This window comes from Peromyscus californicus, unplaced genomic scaffold, assembly GCF_007827085.1.
Source record: "Peromyscus californicus insignis strain IS unplaced genomic scaffold, ASM782708v3 Scaffold_19__1_contigs__length_69161282, whole genome shotgun sequence".
Lineage (NCBI taxonomy): Eukaryota > Metazoa > Chordata > Mammalia > Rodentia > Cricetidae > Peromyscus > Peromyscus californicus.
This window is the reverse complement of record NW_026294491.1, coordinates 33657172-33683700: the sequence shown is the minus strand read 5'-3', so window position 1 is coordinate 33683700 and position 26529 is coordinate 33657172. Positions and strand designations below refer to the sequence as shown.

General features: G+C 41.1%; 1 protein-coding gene across 1 annotated transcript in view; it reads left to right on the top strand.

The window, feature by feature from the left end:
* Positions 1–26529, top strand: part of Slc9a4 (solute carrier family 9 member A4) — a 56429-nt gene that overhangs the window by 18490 nt on the left and 11410 nt on the right. Inside the window, exons 3-9 of the mRNA XM_052745004.1 lie at positions 6132–6391; positions 7874–8091; positions 11649–11851; positions 12426–12512; positions 14839–14909; positions 16677–16838; positions 24422–24518. Coding sequence (XP_052600964.1) covers positions 6132–6391; positions 7874–8091; positions 11649–11851; positions 12426–12512; positions 14839–14909; positions 16677–16838; positions 24422–24518 — 1098 coding nt within the window. The remainder of the gene's footprint in view (positions 1–6131; positions 6392–7873; positions 8092–11648; positions 11852–12425; positions 12513–14838; positions 14910–16676; positions 16839–24421; positions 24519–26529) is intronic.

Below are 26529 nucleotides of genomic sequence, written 5' to 3'. Positions count from 1 at the left end.
TTTTTAAGTGCACACTTACTGAAAATGACCACTCTTTACAACCATAATAAAACCTCCATAAACTTAGAAACCTTCAGGCCATTCAGAGTGCTTTCAGTGTCCACCCATACCAGAACAAAATGAAAATAAACCTTCCAATAAGTAGAAAATAGACAATACATTTCTTCATACTCTGTAGCTCAGAAAAGAAACCATGAAAGAAATTAGATAACATTTGGATGAAATAATAAAAATACAACATTCATAATTTATGTGATCTCTGCTTTAAGGAACATTTATAGCTTTAAAAACCTCTTGATTAAAATCAAAATCAATGATACAAGGCTTTGCCTGTAACAAGAAAAGTTAGAGCTAAGTCAAAGGCAGAGATAGTGAGGCATTTGTAAGGATGGTAATAAATAACAATTTCTCATTTTAAAATGATACCTTGTCTATACCCAAAAGGGAAATCATACGCACTACTCATAAATTCTTTCAGATATAATGGAGAAAGGATCAATTTCCAACCTTATTAGGTAGCCAACTTTGTCCTGACATCAAAACCAGACAAAGATATATTAAAGAAAGAAACCTACAGACCAATATCCATAATGACTACGGGCCAAGAAATTATTAATAAGATATTATAAAATCAAGTTTAACAATATATAAAAGCACAAAAATTATGACCACAGTAAATTATATCCATGAATTCAGTTCATCACATAATTAAAATAAATTACTTTATTAACAAATACGGTCAATTATTTGACAGGATTCACCACTCATTTGTGATAAATACTTATGGCAATATGGGAGGAGCAAGCAACCTTTTGATCTTTATTTTTTATTTTAAGAGGTTTTTGAAAATTATATTTTATGTATATGGATGTCTTACCTGCATATATATTCCTGCACCATATATATCCATGGTGCTCGCAGATTTTCTGGAACTGGAGTTACAGATGATTATGAACCACTATGAAGGTTCTGGGAACTGAACCCAGTCCTCTGAAAGAAAAACACATGCTTTTGCCACTGAGCCATCTCTCTAGACCCATTTTTTTAGTCTTATAACATATGTAGATGGAAAACATACAGCTTGTGTCATGCCAAAGTTTAAACATCAAACACATTTCTCCTAAGATGAAGATCAGTATGAGGATAGCCACACTCAAAACTTCTACTTCCTAGATTAGAGAGAAAAGCATGAAGCTAAGATCACCAAGAGGGTAGTGTATAGTCAGCAGATGGCATGATGGCTTATGAAGATCATTAGGCAGGCATCCATAGCCCTACTAGAATAGAACTATCTTTGGTGAACTTATCAGGGCCATAACATAGTTGTCACTCTGTGTCACTAAACGCCAAGATGATTAGCACTAAGAAAGATTCGTTCAAGCTCACATTTTTAGTTCGTGGTCTCTGTATATTCCCTAAAGTGTTTTATTAGGGGTGTGTAGCATGGCCAGAATCCACTCATCTCAGCAGTGTGTCCTATGGAAATCAATCCTCAACAAATTTGCTAAGATGGAAAGAAGTATTTACATTAGAATTTGACATTTCATTTCTGAGTCTCAGTGGGTCAGCTGATGTACTTAGTTATCACGTGAAGGTTTTCTGGACTGAATAGGCTTTATGAATGTTCACAGTGGCTTCAATTATAGTCATGGGTGGCTGGGGGTATTTGTCAAAGGTAGCATGACCCTTTCCCTGAGATAATGAGTCAAGAGGGACAAATGAGTCTTACTCTTCATGTGTCAGGGACCTTTTGCAAGATTTGGCTTCTTTGTTCATACATGAAAGATATATACATTTGAAATGAATCCAAAGAAAATCTTTTGTGATTATAATGACAGTCAGAGACTGATATTTTGAAAAGTAAAGACTCTTTTCACAGAGCAGTATGAATTGGGTGTAAATGTAGTCTATTATTTGTGTGGGTCACTTAGCTTCTAAAAGTCCCAAGACATCTTTCTATACCTGTCACTGCTGGAATCCAAGGTCAAAATAGGTCCTGATGACTGTGTAGCCACTTATAATCTGGAAATCTATGTAAAAGAGTTTGTGTTTGTGGCAACAATATACAAATCTTTGAGCTGCAATTATGCTCCATGTATTTCCTCTGGATTTGAGAGTCAAATGAATGCCCACTTCACCACATTCAAACCTACTTTCTATGGGTTTGTGAAACCATTTTCTGGCCCTGCTTCACTCCTTTGTGAATCCAACCCAAATGAGCAATATCCAAAGTTCCAAAGACCTATGTGTGGATTGGTCCATGGTCAGCTAGAAAGTGATATGAGGCTAAGCTACTTCATTGGATACAAGCACAGTTTCTTTTGGAATTACTCAAAAACCATGAATCACAAACTTCAAAAGCTTGTCACAACTCTTCCCAAAACATGCTTTAAAAATATTTGCTTGAACTCTATAGAGTAATTTTGTAAAACATGACTGGTGAATAAATCCTTCGATGGATATTGTTTAGCTCACCCAGAGTCGAACCCTAGAGGGTATCAGCTCTGCAATGCATAATTAGGGAGGCTCTCATGTTGTGCAGCCAGGGAGCAGAGGCAGTCCATAAACCCAGATGCAGACTGAACTGCATGAAACAGAGAGGAAGGAGGGAAACTGGCAGGAACGGTCTTGCTGACTTTTTCAGAGTTTACCTAGCCCTTGGGGAATCTTCAGACTGAGGACACCAGTCAGAAGAGTATCTGTCTTCCTGGAAAGGGCACCCCTTTGTGCCTTTGCCACCTCAGTCCTCACTGGAGAACAACTTATGGAAATGAAGTGTAGGTGGTTGGTTAATGTCCCTCTCTGCAGCCAGAGATATGAGGGACTCTGAGTGCTACAGGTACAGAAACTGATGATCCACATCACGTAGACAGGAAAAACAGGACCACAAAAGACAAATTCATGTTTCCAGTGGTCTCTGTGGGAGGGATTATGAGCATGCAGGGAGGTCATCGGCCACACTCTTCTTTCTCAACATTTCTGTATTTTAGTGTACATTTTGTGTGTGTGTGTGTGTGTGTGTGTGTGTGTGTGTGTGAGAGAGAGAGAGAGAGAGAGAGAGAGAGAGAGAGAGAGAGAGAGAGAGAGAGAGTGCACACTGCTTCCAGCAAATCTGCATGGTATTTTCTCCTCGATCATCCCCAGCCTTTTCTTCTCCTGATGAGTTAAAACTTCTCTTTGGGGAAAGGCAGAAAACCTTGTCATAATCTCTTCATACTTCTGTATCTGGCCAATCTTGCTACCAGCTGCTTATAACATTAAAATCAAACAAGCAGCGCACACACTCAGTGTGTCCTGGGCTTTTCCCTGGTGTTTTCATTCTTCCATCAGCAGCCTGTGGTCAATGAGGCAAATCAAATGAGGTCTGTTGACAGATACTTGAACTGCTCTGAGGAAAACCTGCTCTGCTAGCTCACATTCTAAAGCTAAGGGCCATGCTGTAAAATTTTTGATGTGCCACAAATTTAGGTGGGAAAATAAGTGGGTACATACCGTCTTAGTTAGGATTTCTATTGCTGTGGCAAAACACCATGACCAAAATGCAAGTTGGGAAGGAAAGGGTTTGTTTGGCTTACACTTCCATATTGCTGTTCATCCTTGAAGGAACTCAAGACAGGAACTCAACAAGGCAGGAACCTAGAGGCAGGAGCTGATGCAGAGGCCATGGAAGGGTGCTGCTTACTGGCTTGCTCAACCATTAAGACTAGCCAGCACACATACATACACAAAATACATATGTATGTACACACATGCATACATGCATACATACCATTTTACAGCCAAGAAAACAAGGTACATGGTGACTTCATGATCCTCAGAAAAGGAAACTCTCCTCATAGACCACTTGCTACTGTTTCTGTCCATATCCTTGGAAAGCTAGAAGGGGCATTGGTTTTCAATGAACTTTCCTTATTTATGATTACATGCATGGTAAGATATCAATCTAGAGATGACTTTAGAATGATTGCTCAGTGGTTATGAATACATACTATTCTTTCAGAGGACCTGAATGTGGTTTCCAGCACCCTCATCAAGTTTCTCTCTCTCTTATACACACACACACACACACACACACACACACACACACACACACACACACACGCTTACCTATAACTCCAGCTCCAGGAAATGTGATGCCCTTTTCTGGATCCCACATGTAATTTCACTCATACATGCACATACCACACTCAGACAAACACATGTACACATAATTAATAATAAAATAATCCATCATCAGTCAATGATCATTAATTGCCAAGCTCTCTGTGTGTGAAATCAACAGAGGTGATTCATAGAAAAGATGTAGAGAGGACAGGATTGGGAAATCAGCTGTAAAGGAATGGTTGATGCAGCCTGCAGACCATGGTCGAGCTGCCAGCATCTGCAAAAGCATGTCATTCTGGCAAGCCCTGCAGGTAATACCAAAGCCAGAGCTCAAAAGCTGTTAGGTTACAATGAAGAATGGAGGTACTCTGGCCTGATGGTGCATTCCCAGCTAAAAGGGAAGTAGAGGCAGAGGGATTACAAATCTAAGGTCTATGAATTAGTTACTTTTCCCTTTGCTGCGACCAAATACCCAACAAGAAGCACCATAAAGGAGGAAGGGGTTATTCCTGTTAGAAGACATAGAGACTGTCACAGTGGCAGGAGCTTGAGGCTGTGGGTCACTCTGCATCTGCAGCCCGGAAGCTGAGAGAGATGCATATTCATGCCAAGGTCCTTTTCTCCGTCCTGTGCAGTCCTGGGCTCACAGCCACTGAATGGTGTTGCCCAGATTTAGAGTGGGTCTTCCCACCTCAGTGAACTCAGTTTAGACGCTCCCTCACAGACATGCACAGACATACATAGAATCACTGTTTCCATGGGAATTCTAAATCCCACACAGCTGACAATGAAAATTAACCATCACAGCCTGCTTTGGCTACAAAATGAGTTTCAAGGCCAGATTTGGCAGCTTAAGATCCTATCTCAAAATAAAATAAAAAAGGACTAGAGATATGCTAGATGAGCACTCAACAGTGGAGTACATACTTAGCATATGTGAGACCCTACGTTTCTGGAGGGTCAATATAAGGAAGAATGCGAATCCAGCAACAAGCAGGAAACTGGGGCCTTGGAGAAGCCTAGCAGTGTGCAAAAGCCTGCACGGATTCTGGTGTCACCGGGGAAAATGTGGATTGACCAGTGGAGAGCAGAGACGTTGGCTGAGCCAGTCAAGCTAGAGCTGGCCAAGAGGGACTGGGCAAATGAAAGGCCACTTTCTGAAAGGCAAGCCTGACCAGACTTGATGAAACCCTGATGCTGTGAGATTCTGGGTTCTAGAGTGGGCAGAAGGTCTTCAGAGGAGAAGACTGGACCCAGGGAAGAAGATTGAATTGGGCTAGCAGAGAACGTGCTGCTTGGGTTAGACCCCAGCACACGGCCCATGCCAGGATTTTTGTAGAAAGCTTCGCAGCAGGCTGAAGCTGCAAGGCTGCGGAGGGATTATTTTCAGGGCATGTGACTCAGGCAGGCTCTACCGGAAGTCCTCATATCCACGTGGGTGACTCCTCCCAGAAGGACTTAAAGAAAATTCAAGGGGTCCCTTTTCTCTGCGAGTGTCCCTTCTGCACTCTGCTGAGGGAGCTTAACCTTGTGCCCACTTTATGCTCACTTTAAAGGAAAGGCTGCAAGGAATCACAGTTATGACGCAGCGTACTAGGACGTGCGTGCTCAAAGCAGAGGAGCAATACATTAACCGAATCTGGAATCACAGCCAAGAGACTGGCACACAGCGAGCGTTCATTTGGTATTAGCACTTTCCTTTGCTAGAAGAGTTGCTCTTGTGCATGGGGTGGAACAATAACTCAGTATGTGTGCACAATATGTAATAATCAAATTGAGATAATTAGCATCCCCACCTCCTCAAACATTCGTCACGCGCTCAATTATTGAAATCCAAATACTTGCCTTTTCTTCAGTGAATCTGGATATGTCTAAACATGTTGGAGTGCATTTAAAAATTGGGTGGCTGTGTTAATATTTGTGCCATTTACTCTTGTATTGTGTTTAACTTAATGCAAAGTTGAGAGAGTCCACGTGTAACGTATTCTAATGTCTATTTCATGTTTCTCTCATTTGTATTTTTCCAGGTCCTATACAACATACTAATTGCCTTCACTAAGATGCATAAATTTGAGGACATAGAACCTGTGGACATTTTGGCCGGCTGCGCCCGATTCGTCATCGTGGGGTGTGGGGGAGTATTTTTCGGCATCATTTTTGGATTCATTTCTGCATTTATCACACGTTTCACTCAGAATATCTCTGCAATTGAGCCACTGATCGTTTTCATGTTCAGCTATCTGTCTTACTTAGCAGCTGAGACACTTTATCTCTCTGGCATCCTGGCGTGAGTACAATCGATGGATGGAGTCCCATGGGAACATATAGACAATTTAAGAGCTGTATGGCCTGTGTATTTGGGAAAGGCCTGAAGCTAGTCCCCCGAGGCACTGCAGGGTTGAGGATTTCTTAACTTTCTGAAAACTGATTCTGGTCCTTTGCCAAACAAATGTTCTCTGCGACATTTGCCTGAGGAAAGTCTAGCAATCAGAATGTCAATTTAAAATGTTCAGGAACGCTGGCTCGAAGAAGAGCTGGGAATGGTTCAAGCTTAAAGTCCATCTGAACAGTTTATTTTCTTCCTCAAAAAATTCATTTTCGAGCCAGGCATGGTGGTGCACACCTTTACTCCCAGCACTCAGTAGGCAGAAGCAGGTGAAGCTCTGTGAGGTTGAGGCCAGCCTGATCTAAATAGCAAGTTTCAGGACAGCCAGGAGAGACCCTGTCTCAAAAAAAAGATAGCAATAATAATAATAATAATAATAATAATAATAATAATAATAATAACAATAATATTTTTGAAGTAGAAAGGAGGCATGCCATGAGGAACTTCCACTCTGGGCTCTGTTTGTTGTTATTCCACTCCAACCCCATCACAACCCACACTCCCCTCAGGAGAGAATAAAGCTAGGTACATGGTGTTCAACCTCATATCCTTGTAACTTTGAAACTTCTTAGAACGAGGTTTCTCAGTTTGGCCTATTAGCTCTGGTCACTATCCAGGCAGAAAGTTTTAATTGTACTATATAGAAATCCATATGCCAATTAAATATAATAATATGGACTTTAGGTACCATTATTTTCCCTCCTTAAAATGACCACAATTTCTAGGACAAGAAAAGGGCCTTCTTTCTGCCATCCAAGGTAAATGGCTCCAGAAAAGAAAAACTTGAAATATTTAAATAACGTGGTTGTAAGAAATGCCACTTAGGAGCTGGATGGAGTATTATGTCAGGACAGCACTCAGGAGACAGAGGCAAGAAAAAAAAACTTGATTAAAAAAGAGAGCAGACTGAGCGTTCTATCTGTTGAACTGAAGCAGACTTAATTTGGTTTAAGGCAAAGTCAAGTATCCTCTAGCCAGAGTTAGGGCTGAAAAAGCTCTCTGCGAGGAAAGAGAGGTCCAAATGCATTTTGCTTCTGATTTTCTTGAGTGAACAATATGTCAGTGTGTGCGTTTGTGTGTGCGCGCGTGCGTGCATGCGTGCGGTGCGTGTGTGTGTGTGTGTGTGTGTGTGTGTGTGTGTGTGTGTGTGTGTGTTTGGTGTGAAGGCTTTCTACTACACTTGCTTTTTCCTGTACCTGGTTGAAGAGGAAGGGAGCAAATCTGTGCTCCACAGCCAGAGATGGACAGGTCCCCAGACAGGATGAGACACTGATTTTGGACAGAGGTGGGCTTCCACTCTATACAGCCTTGTTTTGCTCTGGGCAGGCAACCTTGGTGGTGTGACAGACGCTGTGTCTACCTGAGCCTCTGCTTCTTCTCTAGAATCACGGCTTGTGCGGTGACAATGAAAAAGTATGTGGAAGAGAACGTGTCCCAGACGTCCTACACGACCATCAAGTACTTCATGAAGATGCTGAGCAGCGTCAGCGAGACCTTGATCTTCATCTTCATGGGTGTGTCCACCGTTGGGAAGAACCACGAGTGGAACTGGGCATTCATTTGCTTCACGCTGGTCTTCTGCCAGATCTGGAGAGCCATCAGTAAGAGACACCAGGGCTCCAACACTCTCCTGCCCAGTTCCCACCCCAGCTTCCTTTTCCCTGTGTTGAACCAGGAGGGAACCAAGATGCTAACTCCTTCTCCTGCGCAGGGGCTTGCAGACAGCTCCTCCTTACTGACCAGAAACAGTTAATTGCCCTCCTCAGTTGACTCAGAGCCACCAGCTGACTAGAGGCTCTCCTCAGAAGTGAGAATGGAGCAGGGAGTATTTTGTGTTTTGATAAGAGAGAGAGAGAAAGCACTTTCACATCTACACATTTAAAAATAACTCAGTAAATATATGTGTTGCTCCACTTCCCTGCCAGTTGGTAGCCTCTTCCATGTTAACTCAGATATAGATTATAAACTGCGGGCATTTACTCTTCTGATACAGGACAAGTGAGATCTCACAAACTGCATTTTATGTAAGGCAAACACTGTCGGGAAGCAGTTGCATAAACAGTACGGCTGGCCTAAGGGGTAAGGGAGTGATGAATATACAGCCAGCAAAGGCTCAAGGAGGGAATTTATTATTTTTAAGGTGCTCATTTTGGGGGACTGGGGAGATTGTTCAGTCAAGTAATGTGCTTGCTGCACTACAGTGAGGGTCCCATCATCAAAACCAGGAATTGCTACCCACGCCTGGGATTCCAGTGCTGGGGAGAGGGAGACAGGAAGATCCCTGAGGCTTGTTTGTGGTCAGCCAGTCCAGCCCATCGGTGAGTTTCAATTTCAGTAAAGGCCTCTATCTCAAAAATGAGGCAGAGAAGAGATTAAGGAAGACAATGACCTCTACCCCCTCTGGCTCTGTGTACAAACACAACACACACACACACACACACACACACACACACACACACACACACACACACACACACGAACAGAGAGAGAGAGCGTAAGCACTCTTAATTATCATATTAATTAGTAAAGAGAGCAATACTATAAGTAAGCTGACTTCTGAAAAATAATTCCCATTATAAGGAAAAAGATCCAGTGACTGCTATGCACTTCTATTTCAGGAGCTAGAAAAGAGCGTTAACACTGAGCTGCAATATATATGCTGCCCTTTTATTAGAATAGTAAATATGATTTTACAAAAGGATCAGAGGCTGAGATCGAAACAAGTATTTACTATACCAACGAAGCAAGGTTGTATGTATAGGAAGCCCATCTCTAATATATATTATGTATAATATATTTGAGATAAGATCTTACTGTGTAGCCCGGGCTAGCCTGAAACTCATTATATGAATCAGGTTGACTTCAAACTCATGGAGGTTAACCCACCGATAATGTGTTGAGTTTTGGAGTTAAAGCAAGTTGTTTACCACCAAACCCATAGAAATGTGTGTGTGTGTGTGTGTGTGTGTGTGTGTGTGTGTGAGAGAGAGAGAGAGAGAGAGAGAGACAGAGACAGAGACACAGAGAAAGACAGAGAGAGATTCTTTTAGAAATTGTATTTTAACCAATTTGGCCAATTGTTTTCAGCCAATTTTAATATATATGTATTAAAATTAATTTATGATAGCTTTGAGGATGCAAAAATGAATGACAAGAGGGTTGGGATGATTAAGAGCACTGTCTGCTCTTCCAGAGGACCCGGGTTTGAGTCCCAGCATCTACATGATAGCTCACAGCCATCTATAACTCCAGTGCCAGGGGATCCAGTGCTCTGTGGACACTGCACACGTGTTTTGCACACACACGAATATATGGAGGAAAAACACTTATACATATAAAATAAAATAAATATTAATTTTTTTAAATGGCAAGAATATAGAAATATTAAAATAGTAAGAAGAGTAGCTGAATATATGCTAATTTTTGGTGGAAAAAAATCAAAGCTGTTGTGATACAAACTGAAAATATCACATCAAATTTTGGTGTGATTTCTGACTCACTATTTGGAGCTGGGCAGACATTTATCTATTTTAAAGTCTTCTTCCTCAGCCTAAAAATAACAGGTTTAGATAAAAATTATCAGTCCCTTCCTGTTATAATAATCAACAGATCTACAGGGAATCAGTACTAATGTCAAGAGAAGTGAAATGAGAAAGATTCAACCAAGCAAACAGGAAAATGAGCCATCTGGATAGAGGGGTTCTGTTACCCTTAGTGATCATCCAGTCCATAACACAATCCTTTAACTGAGAGTATTAATGAACCACTGTTGAGAGAGTGGCTGGCTTGGGCAGGTCACCATGACTGGGAGAGCCAGTGTGAGAATACAGATCATTGCCTCCTCTGTCCATTCCAACTTATTGTCTCTAACCATAGCTAATGACTATGAAGGCTTATGGATATGAGGCAATGTTCTCTGTTATTTATGAGAATAGTGTTTGTTTAACTTTTCACCTCCCTACTTAGGTAAGTACATTTGGTTTTCTGTATCTGTGGGCTCTGCAAGTGTGATTTCAACCAATCACAGATCAATAATTTTGCAGAAAGAAATACATCTGCATTGCACATGTACAGACTTTATTTCTTGTTATCATTTCCTAAACAATACAGCACAGCAGCCATGTTGTAAGCAATCTAGAGACAACTTCAAGTATTCAAAAGAATGTGTAGAGGCTAGACCCAAATGCTTCATACAATAGAAAGGGACCTGGGCATTCATAGACATGAGCATTTCTATGAGAGTCCTGGGCCCTGTCTCCTGTGGAAACTGAGGGCTGACTGTGCTCTTGTCTCTGGTATCTGATAATATGGGATGACGTGGAACCTTTCCCAAGGTTACATGACTAACTGGTAAAGAGAAGCTCAGATACACCCATCAAAAACCCCATAAATTCTGTTGTCCCTTGTAGTCTAATATGCCCGAAAGCAAAAAAAAAATGCTTTCTGTGAGATGTGAGGATAGGAGCACATGGGGACGTAAAGAGATGACACTTTTGGAAGGTCCACTGAAAGCTTTAGCACAGGATCCTTTCTTGCCCAGAACCAGTATGTCAGTGGTGGCTTTCATGTGGAACGAATAGCCATGGAGAATCTGTATAGTGAAAAACACTTCTGTACTTTGCACAAGCTCCCTGCCTTCCAACCTCCATTTATTACTACACGGAAGGACAGTAAGAAGTATCCCACGCCCGTCTCCAACCCCAAACCCTTGCAAACTTTCTTGTTTGTTTATATGAATCTCAAGCACCAGGTCAGCCAGAATGGATCTGCCCATCATGTACTGTCCACAGTCACCGATCTCCCTCACATTCAAACTACAGACCTCCTGGAGGTATCTCCTGAGAACATGAGATAAGAGGTTTATACTCCACAGACATCCTTTCTTTAATTGGTTTTGAAAGGCACCACAAATGTGGATACAGTTTAGAAATATATACCTCATATTTATTTTAAATCAATACACACATACAAAATGCTTGGGCTGGGAAAACCTCTAACTGGAGGAACCAAAATATCCCAGAAATGCAAAGCCTTAAGAGAGGGTCTGATTGAGATGAGTGATCTTGGGTGTGATAGAATTGGGCTACCTTGCTTAGTCTCTGCGTCGTGACCACTAATGTCCCGCTGCCTGCTCTAATACGTATCTCCCCCTTTCCAGGCGTATTTACTCTCTTCTATGTCAGTAACCAGTTTCGGACTTTTCCCTTCTCCATCAAGGACCAGTTCATAATCTTCTACAGTGGCGTGAGAGGCGCTGGGAGCTTTTCCCTTGCGTTTTTGCTTCCTCTGTCCCTTTTTCCTAGGAAGAAATTATTTATTACTGCTACTTTAGTAGTTACATACTTTACTGTATTTTTTCAGGTTGGTAGACTTCTTTCATATTTAAATTACGTACATCTTTCACAGCTACATACTAAATTCGTAAGATGTAAATAAAGATGCTGTATCTGGTTTTTAGAATTCTGGTTCATCCTCTAAAATAGAGTCTAAATAGATTCTAACTTACTCAGAGGCCACGTTCATGGTAAAGCTTTAACTTCTGAAATACACTGTCTTTGAGTCAATCCAACATAGTGATCAAAATATTCCCAGGTGAGGTGTGAACAATTGTTACTCTGTTTATCTTGGAAAATATGACAGCAACTGGTACTCGCTAACGCAATGTTTTGTTTTAGTGGAAGTTAGGTCTTAATGAGGCAATGAAGATTTATTTTCAAAGACATCAAGATATTGTATTAATATAGATTATAACATATATTTTGTTTATGTGTGTAGAAGAACTAAGAATTAAAATAAGTTTAATGCATTTAATCCCATAGAAAATAGAAACAAGCACATACAGATTGGGCATTTTATAGTTTTGATGATAAAATGGTTCTTTATAGTAACAGTGTTCACCTCAGGAAAACCCTCTGTTTTTTTATTTATGACCCAGGGAATCACAATTGGCCCACTGGTCAGGTACCTGGATGTCAGAAAGACCAATAAAAAAGAATCCATCAATGAAGAGCTTCACATCCGGGTAAGTTAACCCTGTCCTTTCTAATGAATGAATAAAATGTTTCCCATGTATCACTTTTGAGAGTCATCTAGAGCTTCCAGGAGACTGTGTACATGTCAGGAGACTCATAGACCCTTTCCTTCCAGCTCCACTAAAAAGGAATGGACTTGTTTGCTATTGCTGCTTCAGGGAGTTAATACAACTGTGGAGGCTTCTAACAAAGCAAGTGTGTTATCTTAGAGTTATGGAGAAGACCTTTGGAAATGGGTCCCACTAGTGGAATTTAGTGCAGTGTTCCCTTCCAGGGGCTCTAGGGAAGGATCTCTTTGTCTTCTTCAGCCTTCATCGGCTTCCTACATAGTTGTGGTCACAGAGTGGAAGCTAGGGTCCTGCACGTGGTAGGCAAATACTGTGTCACTGAACTGTGTCCCCAGCCCAACACCTGGCATCCTTAACTAGAGAATCCTAAAATGCTTCTGATCTCAAGGTCTTTCAGGTGATCTAGTCAGGTCTCTTGGATTGTCTAGGATCCTTCTCCTGTTTAAAGCAACTGATGGTGAGCTCTACCTGCATCCACAGAATACAATCATAGCAACATACAAATTATCACTTGATTGGATAACTGGAGATTTGCCTAATCAAGTTAATACCTCAGAAGGATGTCACACTAACATTCAGTGTGGTCCTAATGGCTGTTGAAGTAATTGTTTCATAAAAATATGGCTTCTACTTCTCTGCTTGAGTTCAGCATGGTATCAAAACTATGACATTCAGAATGACTCCCTTGAATAGAAACAAGAACTAGTGTGTGAAAGACATACAGGCACACCCTAACATGCACACACCCATGCACTCATCCATGCACAAACTCATACACACATACTCATGTACATGCTCATGTACATACCCACACACACTCAATGCACACATGTACATACCCATGCATACCTGCATGATCATACAAGCACACACAAAGTGTTCACCAAAATGGCTGTGTACAAGCAACGACTGGGAAACCCTGTCATCATAGCTGCTCCAGAGACTCAAGCTAAGTAGGATAATTTGACTAGAGCTTTTTGTTTGTTTTATTTTTACACCAAAGGAATCATACTTCTGATCATTTTAATGCTGTAGAGATGGATGAAATCTTCATATGTTAGCCTTGAATTTCATACAAATAGATACTAGATGAAATAAAGTCATTTAAATTCCAGGAAATCAAAATAAAAAATTGCAAAATTATTTGAGAATATTTAACAGATTAGAAGACAGAATGTTAAAAACTATGTTAATACCTTAAACTGATTGTACATTTTTGTCTTTACCCTTATCACCTTATTAAGAGAAATCAGCAACCTTCTTTAGATGGAAATTCAGTATTTCACCTCTTCCTCATTTATTTTTCCTTCTTACAAAGTTATGACTAAGGCCAACTCTGGAGGTTCAAGTCTTTAATCTAACACTTGAGGACCAGAGGCAGATGGATCTCTGTGAGTTTGAGGCCAGCCTGATCTACACAGAGAGACTCTGTCTTGAAAAATAAACGTTATGACTATCATTAGAAGACAGTAGATCAATTAAGGGTTTAAGTAATAATTTTGCATTTTTAATTTTTTTCAAAATAAAACAGAAGCCATCATAAACATGCATAATTTTTAATTAGAATTATTTATAGACCTATTCATAGGATTTTAAGATTATATCTCCTCCAAAATTCTTATAAATCATTGTGAACAGAGCAAACATAGTATAATTGACGTGTGTTGAACTATAAGTTCCTGGACTAAAGGATTTAATTGTAAAATAAAAAAGATCATATATTGGTTTATAAGTATAAAGATTGGGTATTTATACCTTTACCTCCCTCACTACCTGTCTCATGTGGAAAAAATGAAGAATGTGGACAAGTGTGCTTATTATTATAGCAGAACGTCTGAAGAATTATATTTGGGAAACTATGCAAATTAGACATGTGATTTTCTTTTCACAATGAAGTAAAAGTAATACCTAATCATTATACTTTGCATCCAAATGATTTCAATAATGAGAAATTTCTAGATTTTCCTAGAAAAGTATTATTCAAACCAAGTGCCAGTTATACTATTTTCACTCTATTTTATGGAAATTATCAAGATGTTTATCTTCAGAATCTTTTAATCATGAAGAGAAGGAATTACTATGAAAAGCATGTCATATTCTAGCGACATGACCAGAGTGCTAGGAAAGAGGTTATGTTTCAGTAAATTAAAGCCTTCCTTAGTTTCCAAAGCCTATAGTTTGTATGTGTGTGTGCCTTTCAGAGTTCATATTTTACTAACATTTCATCTTCTTATGTTTGGTTTGGCAGCTGATGGATCATCTAAAGGCTGGAATTGAAGATGTGTGTGGGCAATGGAGTCACTACCAAGTGAGAGATAAGTAAGTAGGTTAGGGTTTCATTGCCTAACAATGGCTCTTTGAGGATGGCTCCTTGAGGAATAGGGAGCCAGGAAGATGAAGGACCAGAGTTGTACTATACAAGAAACATGCCTAGCATGGAAGATGAGAGGTGTCAGGAGAGAGCTGTGGAGGTGGGGCAGGTTGCTTTGAAGAGGAATAGTACAAGTAGTCAATGAAAAGTAGAGAGTCATACTTAAGTTGGAAACAAAGACAACACCCCCATCCTCCTGACAACAGCTCAACCATGTGATAATCAACTTCATGAAGTTGTGGAGGCATTCAGTGACTCATTAAGGGCTTGGAGAAATCCCAGTTGGAGACCTCTAAGAGTCATTCATATACAGCAATTCTTCTGAGAAGCCCAGAGCCTTCTTGCTCACCACATCCCACATTTCTGAATGGATTATTTTAATCTCAACTGGAGGAATGTGGCTGGAGACAGATGGTAAGGCATCATCAAGTAGTTAGCAGCTACATGGTGGGCATGTGTGAGATTTTTATCAAAGGTGTGAAGAGGAGACAAACTGAACACAGGACTCAGAACTCTCTAGCTAGTGGAGCTGATGAGAAAATGGAAGAGCAGATGAAGACAGAGATAGGTGACCAGAGAGGAAGGGATTGAGGCAGGAGAAAGCCAACCTGGAAACAATGACCTGGTACATCAAGAGACTTAAGTGGCTAACAGGGTCAGGGCAATGGCAGCCACAGGAGTTGACAAGTACAAGGTCAAGATGGTCTCAGCATCTTGAAATGTCAAATGCATTGTGAAGACAGTTTGTGGGGGGAACTGATTACAATGAGTTGAGGAGAAATCACAGCATCTCATAACAAAGGGCAAAAGGTCAAGGAGTGATCTACTTGAAAAGAACAGGTGGATCAAAGCCAAAAAGATGACAAAGCTCTGGAGGTCAGTCTGCCATACACTGAGAGGACTTAACTGATGGTGTCTGTCAACCTCACCGTTCAAGGAAACAAACACTAGACAATAAGCCAACATTCCAGGAAGTTATGTTCCCTATCAAAAAACAAAGCAGGCAGAAAACCACTCTTTGAATGTGAAATGATTAGAAGCATTGAAAATTGTGACTCCAGACAAGCTCCCAAGACATCATTGCGTGTGTGCAGCTTAGGCTAATGGGTCGACCAGATGTTCGCAACAGTAGTCAGCTAGCTCTCCTTTATTAAGATTGTTGGTGTGTTTGGTGGGGGCAGGGAGTATAGTTCTTTTCCTTAGTTGGCAAGATTCAAAGTGATCTGCAACACAATGAGGCAAAACTACTCTAACTGGCAGCCAATTTAAACTTACTGGGTTCTGGCTGAATAGACCTATATTACTGTAAGTGAAGCAGCTGCTGTTAGGAGCCTTTAGGAAACAATGCTTGTTCAAAAGCCTCAACCACTTCAATTCTGTTCATACAGTTACAGCTGAGTAGGGCTAGCCACCCGCCCCCAGGGGGCCTCCTCTTATATGTACTTTCTACCCTGATTGCACCTTTTTTTCTTTCTTTTTGTTTAGTTGAATTTCATTGTATTCAAGCCACTAGGCCATTCTTTCTTATTAAAAACAAAACAAAACATAAATACTATGGGTTTTTTTTTTGATTTTTCGAGACAGGGTTTCTCTGTCCAATGTGTTCAAATGTGATGAATTTAGGCACCTGATGTTCTTCAGAATGGAGTTCAGTTGTAATCTGTTTAAAGAAAAATTTAAACAATACTGATGGAGATATTGGTTTTAATGTTTAGGTTCAAGAAGTTTGATCATAGATACTTACGGAAAATCCTAATCCGGAGGAACCTGCCAAAATCAAGCATTGTTTCTTTGTATAAGAAGCTTGAGATGAAACAGGCCATTGAGATGGTAGAGACCGGAATACTGACCTCAGCAGCTTTCCCCACACCCTATCAGTGAGTTCTATCTGCTTTTTGATCTAGACCAGTGGTTCTCAACCTTCCTAATGGGGAGACCCTTTAATAACACCTCTTGTTGTGGTGACCCCCAACCATAAAATTATTTTGTTGCTACTTCATAACTGTAATTTTGCTACTCTTATGAGTTATAATGTAAACATCTGCTATGTGACCCACAAGGGGGTTGCAACCCACAGGTTGATCTAAACTTTCAATAACTGAATTTCAGGGCTAAGTTATGGCTCCATTTGAAAGAAGTAGCAGAAGGGAATAGGCAGAAAGATGAGTGTGGCAATTAACATTCTGAACTGTAACGAACACTTGAAGATGGGGAAAGGTTTGTTGGGGCTCACAGTAGGAGGCAGGTGGTTCAGTCCATGACTGGTTGGTGCTTTTGGGGCCTGAGGTGAGGTGGCATATTATGGTCACCATTATGGAAAAACATTCACCTCATGGAGGAGGAGAAGCTGGACGTTCCAATGTCTCACTCAACAGCAAGTCCCCAAAGGCCTGAAGCCCTCCCCACTGGATACCATCTCATAGAGGTCCCCCATTTTTCAGTAGTCCGTGTTCTGAGAACCAAACTATTATAACATGGGCTTTAGCTCTGAGGAGAGAATCGTGGAATAATATTGTCTAGTTCTTGACATTTTGAGCTTTGCTTCAAGCTTGACATGTTTCACCAGTTTGGGGGAATTGCTTTTTAACTCAGTTGCCTTCTTTAAGTTATATGCCATCTTCCAAGCAAAGACATAGAATGGCAGGACATTTTATAACGTTTTTCTCCTTGGTTAGAAACTTCTTTCCTACAAGCTCTGTTCACTTGGTTCTGTTCTTTCTACTGTTGCATTTTGTGCAAAATGTATTTCTCTTCCTGTCTTCCATGGGGAGAGGTATTAGGTGTCTGGGAGGCCAACTTGGATTTGGGAGGGCCTCCTCTGTCACTACAATGAAATATATGAAGCAGGTTACTTGCAAAAGTGCAGGGAGGTTAGGTGGGGCTCAGAGTTCTGGGGGTTCAAGGCTAAGGTCAAGTCTATGGTTCTTTGATAACAACAGAGTGGGAGAGGCATGCACCCTAGTGAGGGTGCATATTCTTTTTTTTTTTTTTTTTTTTTTTTTTTTTTTTGGTTTTTCGAGACAGGGTTTCTCTGTGTAGCTTTGCGCCTTTCCTGGAACTCACTTGGTAGTCCAGGCTGGCCTCGAACTCACAGAGATCCGCCTGGCTCTGCCTCCCGAGTGCTGGGATTAAAGGCGTGCGCCACCACCGCCCGGCTGAGGGTGCATATTCTTAATCAAGGAGAGAAAGGAAGGATTAAGATGCGTCCTATAATCCCCTTTGAGATCACACTTCCAATGACCTAAAAACTTTTCACTAGGACACACCATTTAAAAGCCCACAGAGAATTCCCAAGACTGCCACTGGAGACCAAGCTCTTACACATGGGTCTCTGAGAAGGACTTCATCTAAACCAAGGCAGGGAGGAGATGAGGTGCAAGAAGGGGTGTGGTAGCTTATGGCTCTTTAAAGAGATGTTTGCAATAGAAAGAGTGTATATGAGATTGCGAGATGCATCTCAAATCCCTGAGACCAGCTTAGAACAGGACCCAAATGCTGACTGGCTTCTAGGTGAAGAGAAGACTATATAGATTCAGTGTGGAGGCAAGACAGGAGGAGAGGCCTTATTTGGTGTGTGTCTTCCACCATCTGGTAACCAATTGTCCCCGGAGCTGGATAGATATTTTTTAAAAACTATTTTAATTGTCTGACATTTTACAGAAGCTCCTTCAGTATTTCAAGAATTAACTCCCAAAGATGCACAGCTTTCTTCTAAGCGATGGCTTATAGGTTGCAAAAATTAATCACAGCATATATTTAGGGAAAGGACATGCCAGCTTCTCCATACTGTCATCGTCTTCAGATAATGACACTTGATCATGAGCTTCAATTATGTCCTCACATCAGGGAAGTAAGTTGAGAACAGAGCTAAGAATAGATACCAATAAAATTGTCACAAACTGGCTGAGTGTTATTTCACAGGTGACACCTTCCACCCTCGACCTGCTAATGAATCAGAAACACCAGCACCTTCTTCCATGACCTGGGGAAGATGTAAACAGGTGTCCCTAAGGTCACCCAGTCTAAACAGAAAGCTTTGTGCCTTGTTTATCCCTGGGATTGTTCCAGTGGCCTGTTTGTCTGTGTTGCGCTGCCCATTACGCAACTAAAAGGAGACGCCCGGTGCTAAAATGGGAATGTGCTATCAAATATTTATTGGCAATGCTGTCCAGAGCCACAGTGGAGCCAGAGGTGGCTGGAAAAACCAGGAATGCTGATTCTGTTTTCATTCAACATGTTAGCATTTTATCCATCAAAGTTTCTCTCTTTGTGTTTCATTTCATTTTTTAAAACAATGCACGCAAATCTTGCTTTTGTCCAAGGTTTCTGGCTGTCCCTTACACTTTGTGCCTTAGCGCATGTCCTGCTTGCTTGGGCACCTAGTGTGTGTGTGCTAAACACACTGTGAAGACAGACATAAGGGCTGCCCTTCCAGCCCCCAAACATGGACAAGGCATCCCATTAATATAAGAGATCACACAGTGCAGTATAATAAAGAATAGGAATCAATGTGACTATAGGAGCAGTGTGTCACATGGGACCTCCTGCTGTGTGGCCTGCTCATCAAAGGATGAACTGCAGTTAATGCAGAGATAGAGGAGGGCTGGACAGTTGCAGACAGAAACTGCCTCCGTCAGTTTGCTTGATACTTAGGTGAGCACTTGGTCTAGGAATGTGAGGCTGTTTATCTCTTATCTCAGGCTAGAATCTCATCTATGTTTCAGTCTATTGGTCTAAAACGTATTTTGAACTTCTGTATAACATCACAATGTATTATTAGCCATAAGCAACTGCTTCAAATCTGACCACAAGGCAATTTTTAAACCAGTTTTATTTGGCGCACTTCCCTGTTCACTTTGAGTCAATCATTTCTTCAGACATTGATCCAAGATTCTTAAGAGACTTACAGGTAAGGGGTTTTTCCACCTCATATAGCCCTGTCAAGTAAGTTAACTGGAGTGAGAAAGATTTTTGTTAAAGCTGATGTTTAATACATTTTTTAGTATTTAACTTAACATTTATTTGATCTTGCTGGAAATCTGTAGGACACCAAGACAAAAGGAATTCCTCTCCTAAGATCAAAGCAGCCAGTTTTTAAAACAAAACAAAACAAAATGCAAACCAAACCTTCATACAATAATAGGAAAAAGAACTGTGTACTCAGGTGCCTCTTAGCATTCAGTATGAGACGATAACAGCCAAATGCACATATAGTTCTGCTTTACGACTTTAGGCAAGTGTTATACAACAGTTTAATTTCCAAATTCTTGGACCTTTAGGAGAAGGTTACTGCCAGGGCTGACTCTGGTACAGCTGGGAGGACACTGGAACTGTGGGATCCCACTGCTTTCCTCATGGCATAATATTTCCTAGTAGCACCTATTTGAATCCCCAGACCATCCTATGGGAGAGCTGGGATACGCATTTCTACTGTTATTTCAAATGTAGAGAGGTTCCTCTCTCGCACAGGACTGGTAGTCTGTGAGACATTGTAAACAGATACTGACTCTGATAAGTGTTGAAATGAAGCTTGTGGGCTTGTGTGATGGCTCTGGGGATGAAGGCACCTACTGCCAAGCCTGACAGCTTGGGTTTGATCCTCTGGACCCACATGGTGAGAGGAGAGAGCCAACTCTTAACAAATTGTCCCCTCACCTTGAATGGGCACTGTTGCACATCTGCACATACACATACATCTGCACATACACAGGAGGCAAGTAAATGTAACACAGTGTTCTTCTTACAAGTGGATTAGGGCTGAGGATATAGCTCAGTTGTTGGAGTACCTGCCTGGCACTCATGAGGCCCTGAGTTTATTCCCAGCATAAATTGAGTATGGTGATGGAGCCTAGAATCTTAGAGCTTGGAAAGTGGAAGTAGGAAGAGAATAAGTTCAAAGCCAGCCTGAGCTACACCAAACCTTATATATAATTTTATAGATATTAATATTATAGGTATTAAAATAGCTATGAAATTATTGGATAACTACCACAATTTTGTAATCTTAAATCATTTTATTTCTAAACTCTCAGGAGTTTGAGCATGTCATATTCTTTTCGTTTTCTTTTTAAATTGTGTGTCTGCGTGAGTGTCTGTATGTGGTCAGGTGTACCTGAGTGCAGGTGCCCATCAAGATTAGAGGCATTTGATCTCCTTGGTGCTGATGTGAGTGCTGGGAACTGTACTCAGGTCTCCTGAAAAAGTAGTAATGTTCTCTACTACCAAGTCCCCTCTCCAGCCCCTTGTTTGTTTGTTTGTTTTGTTTTTTTTTGATAATTAGGGAAATTCATTGTAGTTTAAGAATTTTTAATCAATTTCACATTAATGGGGTTACATTCTTGTATTTGTATTCTGACAAGAAACTATGGGATGTAGTTTCTTTTGTAAATTCTGTGACTGAATGTGTGTGTCCTGTAAACCACACTTCACTCATGTTAGATATGAACATTGCAGTGGCCTTTGAAAAAGATGCAAGACAGCCAGCCATGCAGATAGAGTAACTAATGAGGAATATTGTATGTAGCCATGCAGATGGAGTAACTGATGATGAAAACTGCATGCAGCCATGCAGATAGAGTAACTAATGAGGAATACTGCATGCTGCCATGCAGATGGAATAACTGACGAGGAATACTGCATGCAGCCATGCAGATGGAGTAACTGATGAGGAATACTGCATACAGACATGCAGACAGAGTAACTGATGAGGAATACTGCATGCAGCCATGCAGATGGAGTAACTGATGAGGAATACTGCATGCAGCCATGCAAATGGAGTAACTGATGAAGAGTACTGCATACAACCATGCAAATGGAGTAACTGATGATGAATACTGCATGCAGCCATGCAGATGGAGTAACTGATGAAGAGTACTACATGTAGCCATGCAGACGGAGTAACTGATGAGGAATACTTCATGACTAGGATATTGAAAGATGTATTCTCAAAGAATTAGGGCACAGTAGTTTTTCTTTGGGTATTCTTACTGTGGTGTGAATATAGTGTTTATTAGGTTTTGTAATTCAATTAAAGTTTCTTTACATTAGTATAGCATCTCATGAAAGAAAGGAAAGAAGGATGGAAGCAGGAGAGAATTTATGAGAAATGTAAACATTGTATTCAGATGCAATTGGAATTAGATTTTCCTGGTTTATATTAGCACTAGAGATTCCCTTTACCTGTAATAAATGAATGCTCCAGAGACAAGAGCTGTGCAGTTTACCCTCTGAATTACTGGTCCTAAAGATCCCCAGTAACACTGTCTTCTAAGGAGTGTGTCTTTCTTGCACCTGTGATGTAAGTATTCCAGGGATGTCTGTGTTCATGAGGTGACATGAAGCCAATTCCAGGCACCTCCTGGTTCAGGCTACCCAGCGCTTTTGTTTATATATAATTATAGCTGCCACTTCTTGGTGTGAGTCAGGGAGAAGCACAGCTTTGAGAGTCCTGTGTTCCTCACTCTAGCCAGTAACCCAAGAGGGCTTTAATTAAGCCTGGTCCTTCCTGGAGTGGTCAATTACACACTGGGGAGAATGCCAAGCCCGATCTGCTGCTGTATCAAGTTTCACCTGCCATTTCCTTTATCAGTGGTTTTTTTCCTATTTGTTTTATATGAGTGTAGAACATAGAAATGTTTGACTAGCTGGTGTTTCTGTTTAGTAATCCATTACACACACTTACACACACATGTACACACACACACAATGACGGAATGCGTTCAGATTGTGTGAGCAGGTGTACCTAAATAAGAATAAATTCCATTTGGAGGACATTAGTACAATTACATTTATATAGTTTAGATCATCGAGGGTGGCATCCAAATATTAGTACAAGTAACATTTGCAACTTAAGACAGAAAAACTCTGATTTCGATCATTATGTAGAAAGGCGTGGGTCATTCTGCAGATAACAATGGCTAACTAAAGCCCTTGCATACCATGATACCTCATATAAAGGCTCTTTATTTTATCAATTGCACATTACATCCAAACAACTTTATCGTTAAATGGCTGTAAGGTTTTGGGGACAGTATTTTACATGTAGCTTGTATTGAATTTATTGATTTATCCCTGTGACCCAGCATCCTGACAACATGGGAAAGGAGATATTGATATGCTTCCAAGAAACAGGCAGCCCGATGGGCTATAGCATGGTGTTAGGAAGGTGGCTATATTGAAAGGAAGGTTGAGCTTTCAGTTCCTTTTTTATACCCATGTTCTAGAGTAAATGTAAATTTCCAGTGTAATAAAAAGGTTTTCTCAATTACTGCTACTAGATTGCAATCAAATACATCTGTCACATGAGAATTCTTTTCATAGCAACGTCTCCGCTTTGAAATCCTAGGGGACAATTGAGCATTGATTGCTAACCTGGCCCTAAGGCTAAGTTTTAAGCTCTTTGGGTGCCCAGTGCCTCATCTGGGTTGACCTCCATGGTACAGATAGTTTAATTCTGTTTAGAAAATGTGATTCCCATTTCTAGTTATTCCTCAACCATAAATAAGGCCCTGTCTTAGTTTGGTTACCATTGCTGTGATTTAAAAAAAAAAAAATACCCTGATTCAAAGCAATGTAGGGAGAGGGTGCTATCTTAACTCACAGTTCCAGATTATAGTCCATCATTGTGGGGAAGTCAAGGCAGGAACCTAAATTAACTAGTGACACCACAGTCAAATCAGCAGAGAGAGAAGGAATGCAAGCATGCCCAGTGCTCAACCACCTTTGTCTGCTCCTACACAGTCCAGGACCCCAAGCCAGGCAACGGGGCTTCCTCATTCAGTCTGGGTCCTCCTACAGCAATTAAGGCAGTCAAGACAATTTTCCAGGGATTTGTCTACAGGCCAACCTGATCTAGGTGATCCCTCATTAACACCCTCTTCTCGGGGGATTCTAGGTCATTTCAAGCTGACAATTAAAACTCACCCTCGCAGACCTCTAACTGCACAATTCCCAGAAAGCTTTCTTTGATCCTGTAGCTTCAATAACTCAACATGCCAGTGAGGATCAAAATGGAGTGGTGTGGATGGTGCTGGACTCTGAATGGTTTGTTGTCCATCCACGTGACAGTGAGCACAGAACTAACAAAAAATTCTGAAACATTGATTGAGTGTTTTTATTTCTATAAAATTTAACAGTTAAATCTTGGGATTTTATTTTATGGCATCTTTTCCAAATAATAGTCTTTTATTGTATTTTATAAATTAGTTGGTGCTCATGACCCCCCTCCCCTTTAAAAATGGGTTACAATAATAACCATGTGGAAACTGTAAGGGAGAAAATGTTTTTGAATCTTTAAATCAAAACATATGTTTGGACCTGAAATTGATTTGCTAAGATGGCAGGAATGAGCATGTACAAATCTGATCCCGGAATTTAGGAATTCCTCCAGGACAGGACAGGGCAAAGCCCCACTTCTTGCCCAAATACAAAAATAATGGCTTTTCTCCAATGATGTTTCCAGGCCTGAGAGGATACAGGGAACCAAACGGCTTTCCCCTGAAGATGTGGAGTCCATGCGGGACATTCTGACAAGAAACATGTACCAAGTTCGACAAAGAGTATGTGCGAGCCCTCTGGGCTACCCCCTGCCCTGCCCTGCCTTGCGCTGCTCCCACTGGGTCTTCAGGAGGCTGGTCTTGCTCACAGTGTCTTCTCAAGTAGCCCCTCTGCTGGGTTTGGGGGACAGAAAGCTAGTGGTCAGCTGCCAGGTTGGCACCAGGGGCCTAAGAATAAATGCAAATCCAATTGCTGGCTCTAGGGGTCAGGCTGCCCTAGCCCTGTAGCCAAAGCTTTCAGAACCCACAGGTCTCTCTCCTCAAAGAAAAAGACAGATGCAGCCATCCTCCTGTAGTGTAAGAAAAACATGGCACCAGGATGCTGATGGACCTCCAGTTTGTCCACTGGGGTCAACTATGATAAAAGTCAACAAACAGCACTCATTGGGTTAGAACCATGAAGTTACAATGTTGAAAGCCAGAATAAAAAGAAATACTGGCGTCTTGGTCTGGAAATTGGTCTGGACTCTTTCTTCATTAGTGTTTTTAATAAAGGGTCCTTCAGAGACTCTGAGCTAATGACAGTTAAATCAGTGTCATCCCTGCAGATGCTTTTTCAAGTTTGATGACTCGTTTGTCTGTCCTATTTCTTGGCTATGATTAAGTATGTCTCTCGTGAGAATATTTGTTTTGGGTAATGACATAGATTATGCTTTTGATGGGATCAAGAAACCATCTAGTCAAAGCTCTTCATTTTCTAGTAGCTGTTGGCGTTAGCAAACTTGAAGGTTGGATTTATTCAAGGTCATAAAGTAAATGTAAGTTAAGAGTTCTCTGCTGAACACCGATCCAGTGTTCGAAGACTCCAGACTTAAGCAGCCAGTGAAGGCAGCAGTCTCCTCTGCAGTTCTGGGTCAGAAAGGTCGATGATTAAGGAGCTTATGTCAGAAAAAGAAAAGGCTGAAGGCATATAGCTCAGCTCTGTGATAGTGTTCTTAGGGTAACTTTCATGACTTTCAAATCATTCCAAGTGAAACTATTCCAGTAAGACGATCACATTTCACCTTCACTAAGTAGATAAGAACTTCCTGGTGGAAGAGTGGCTAGTTTAGGGAGAGCCAGGCCCATTGAGTACCTGGTACTCAATGTTTTCCCATCTTATTGATACAGGGAAGGAGGTTGGATTCCTGAAACTCCAATACATTCTGAAATGGTCCATTGCCCACATTCTCCATTCTCTTTTATTCCCCAGATGTAGACACCCAGATAGGCACTTTGTTGTTTCATCTGGTCTCCAGCATTCTCTTTTCTGAACTATGCAGCATCTCTCTTCCTTCCTTTTTTTTCCCCACATTTGAGTATGTTGTATGTTGGCCATTTTTCTTTAAAGGATTTTTTGCTAAGCGTCAAGTGGGACCAAATCAGGATAGGATCAATGAACTGAGTGCAGTGATAGGCTGCAGGGACATTTTTTTGCCTCCACTTGTAGTTCATTGAAAATACAACTTACCAGTCCCCATTCCCTAGTATTCTAGTCTGATAAACACCACGACCAAAAGCAACTCGGAGGGACGGGGGTTGTTTGTCTTACTCTTCCCAATCACAGTCCATCACTGAGGGATGTCAGGGCAAGAACTAAAAGAGAAGCAGAGGCAGGAACCATGGAGGGGCCCTGCTTCTGGGCTCATTCCCCTGGCTTCTGTGGCTTGCTTTCTTATACCACCCAGGAGCACCTGTTCAGGGATGGCCCCACCCACAGGGGGCTGGGCTCCTCCCACATCAATCATTAATCAAGAAAATGCCCACAAACACTTGATACCAGGCAATATGATAAATGCAATCCCTCATCTAAGATTTCCTCTTTCCAGATGTCTCCAATTTGTATCAAGTTAACAAAACAAACAAACAAAAAAACCAAAAAACAAACAAAAACCACCAGTTTTTCCACCACCTCTAGTATTTCTATGGTTAAAAAAGTCTTCTATTACTCTTTCAAAGGAAAATCACTCCTGGAAATACCACCCTGAACAATTGGACATCAACTGCTTAGAGTGGACAGTCTACCGTTTGAAGG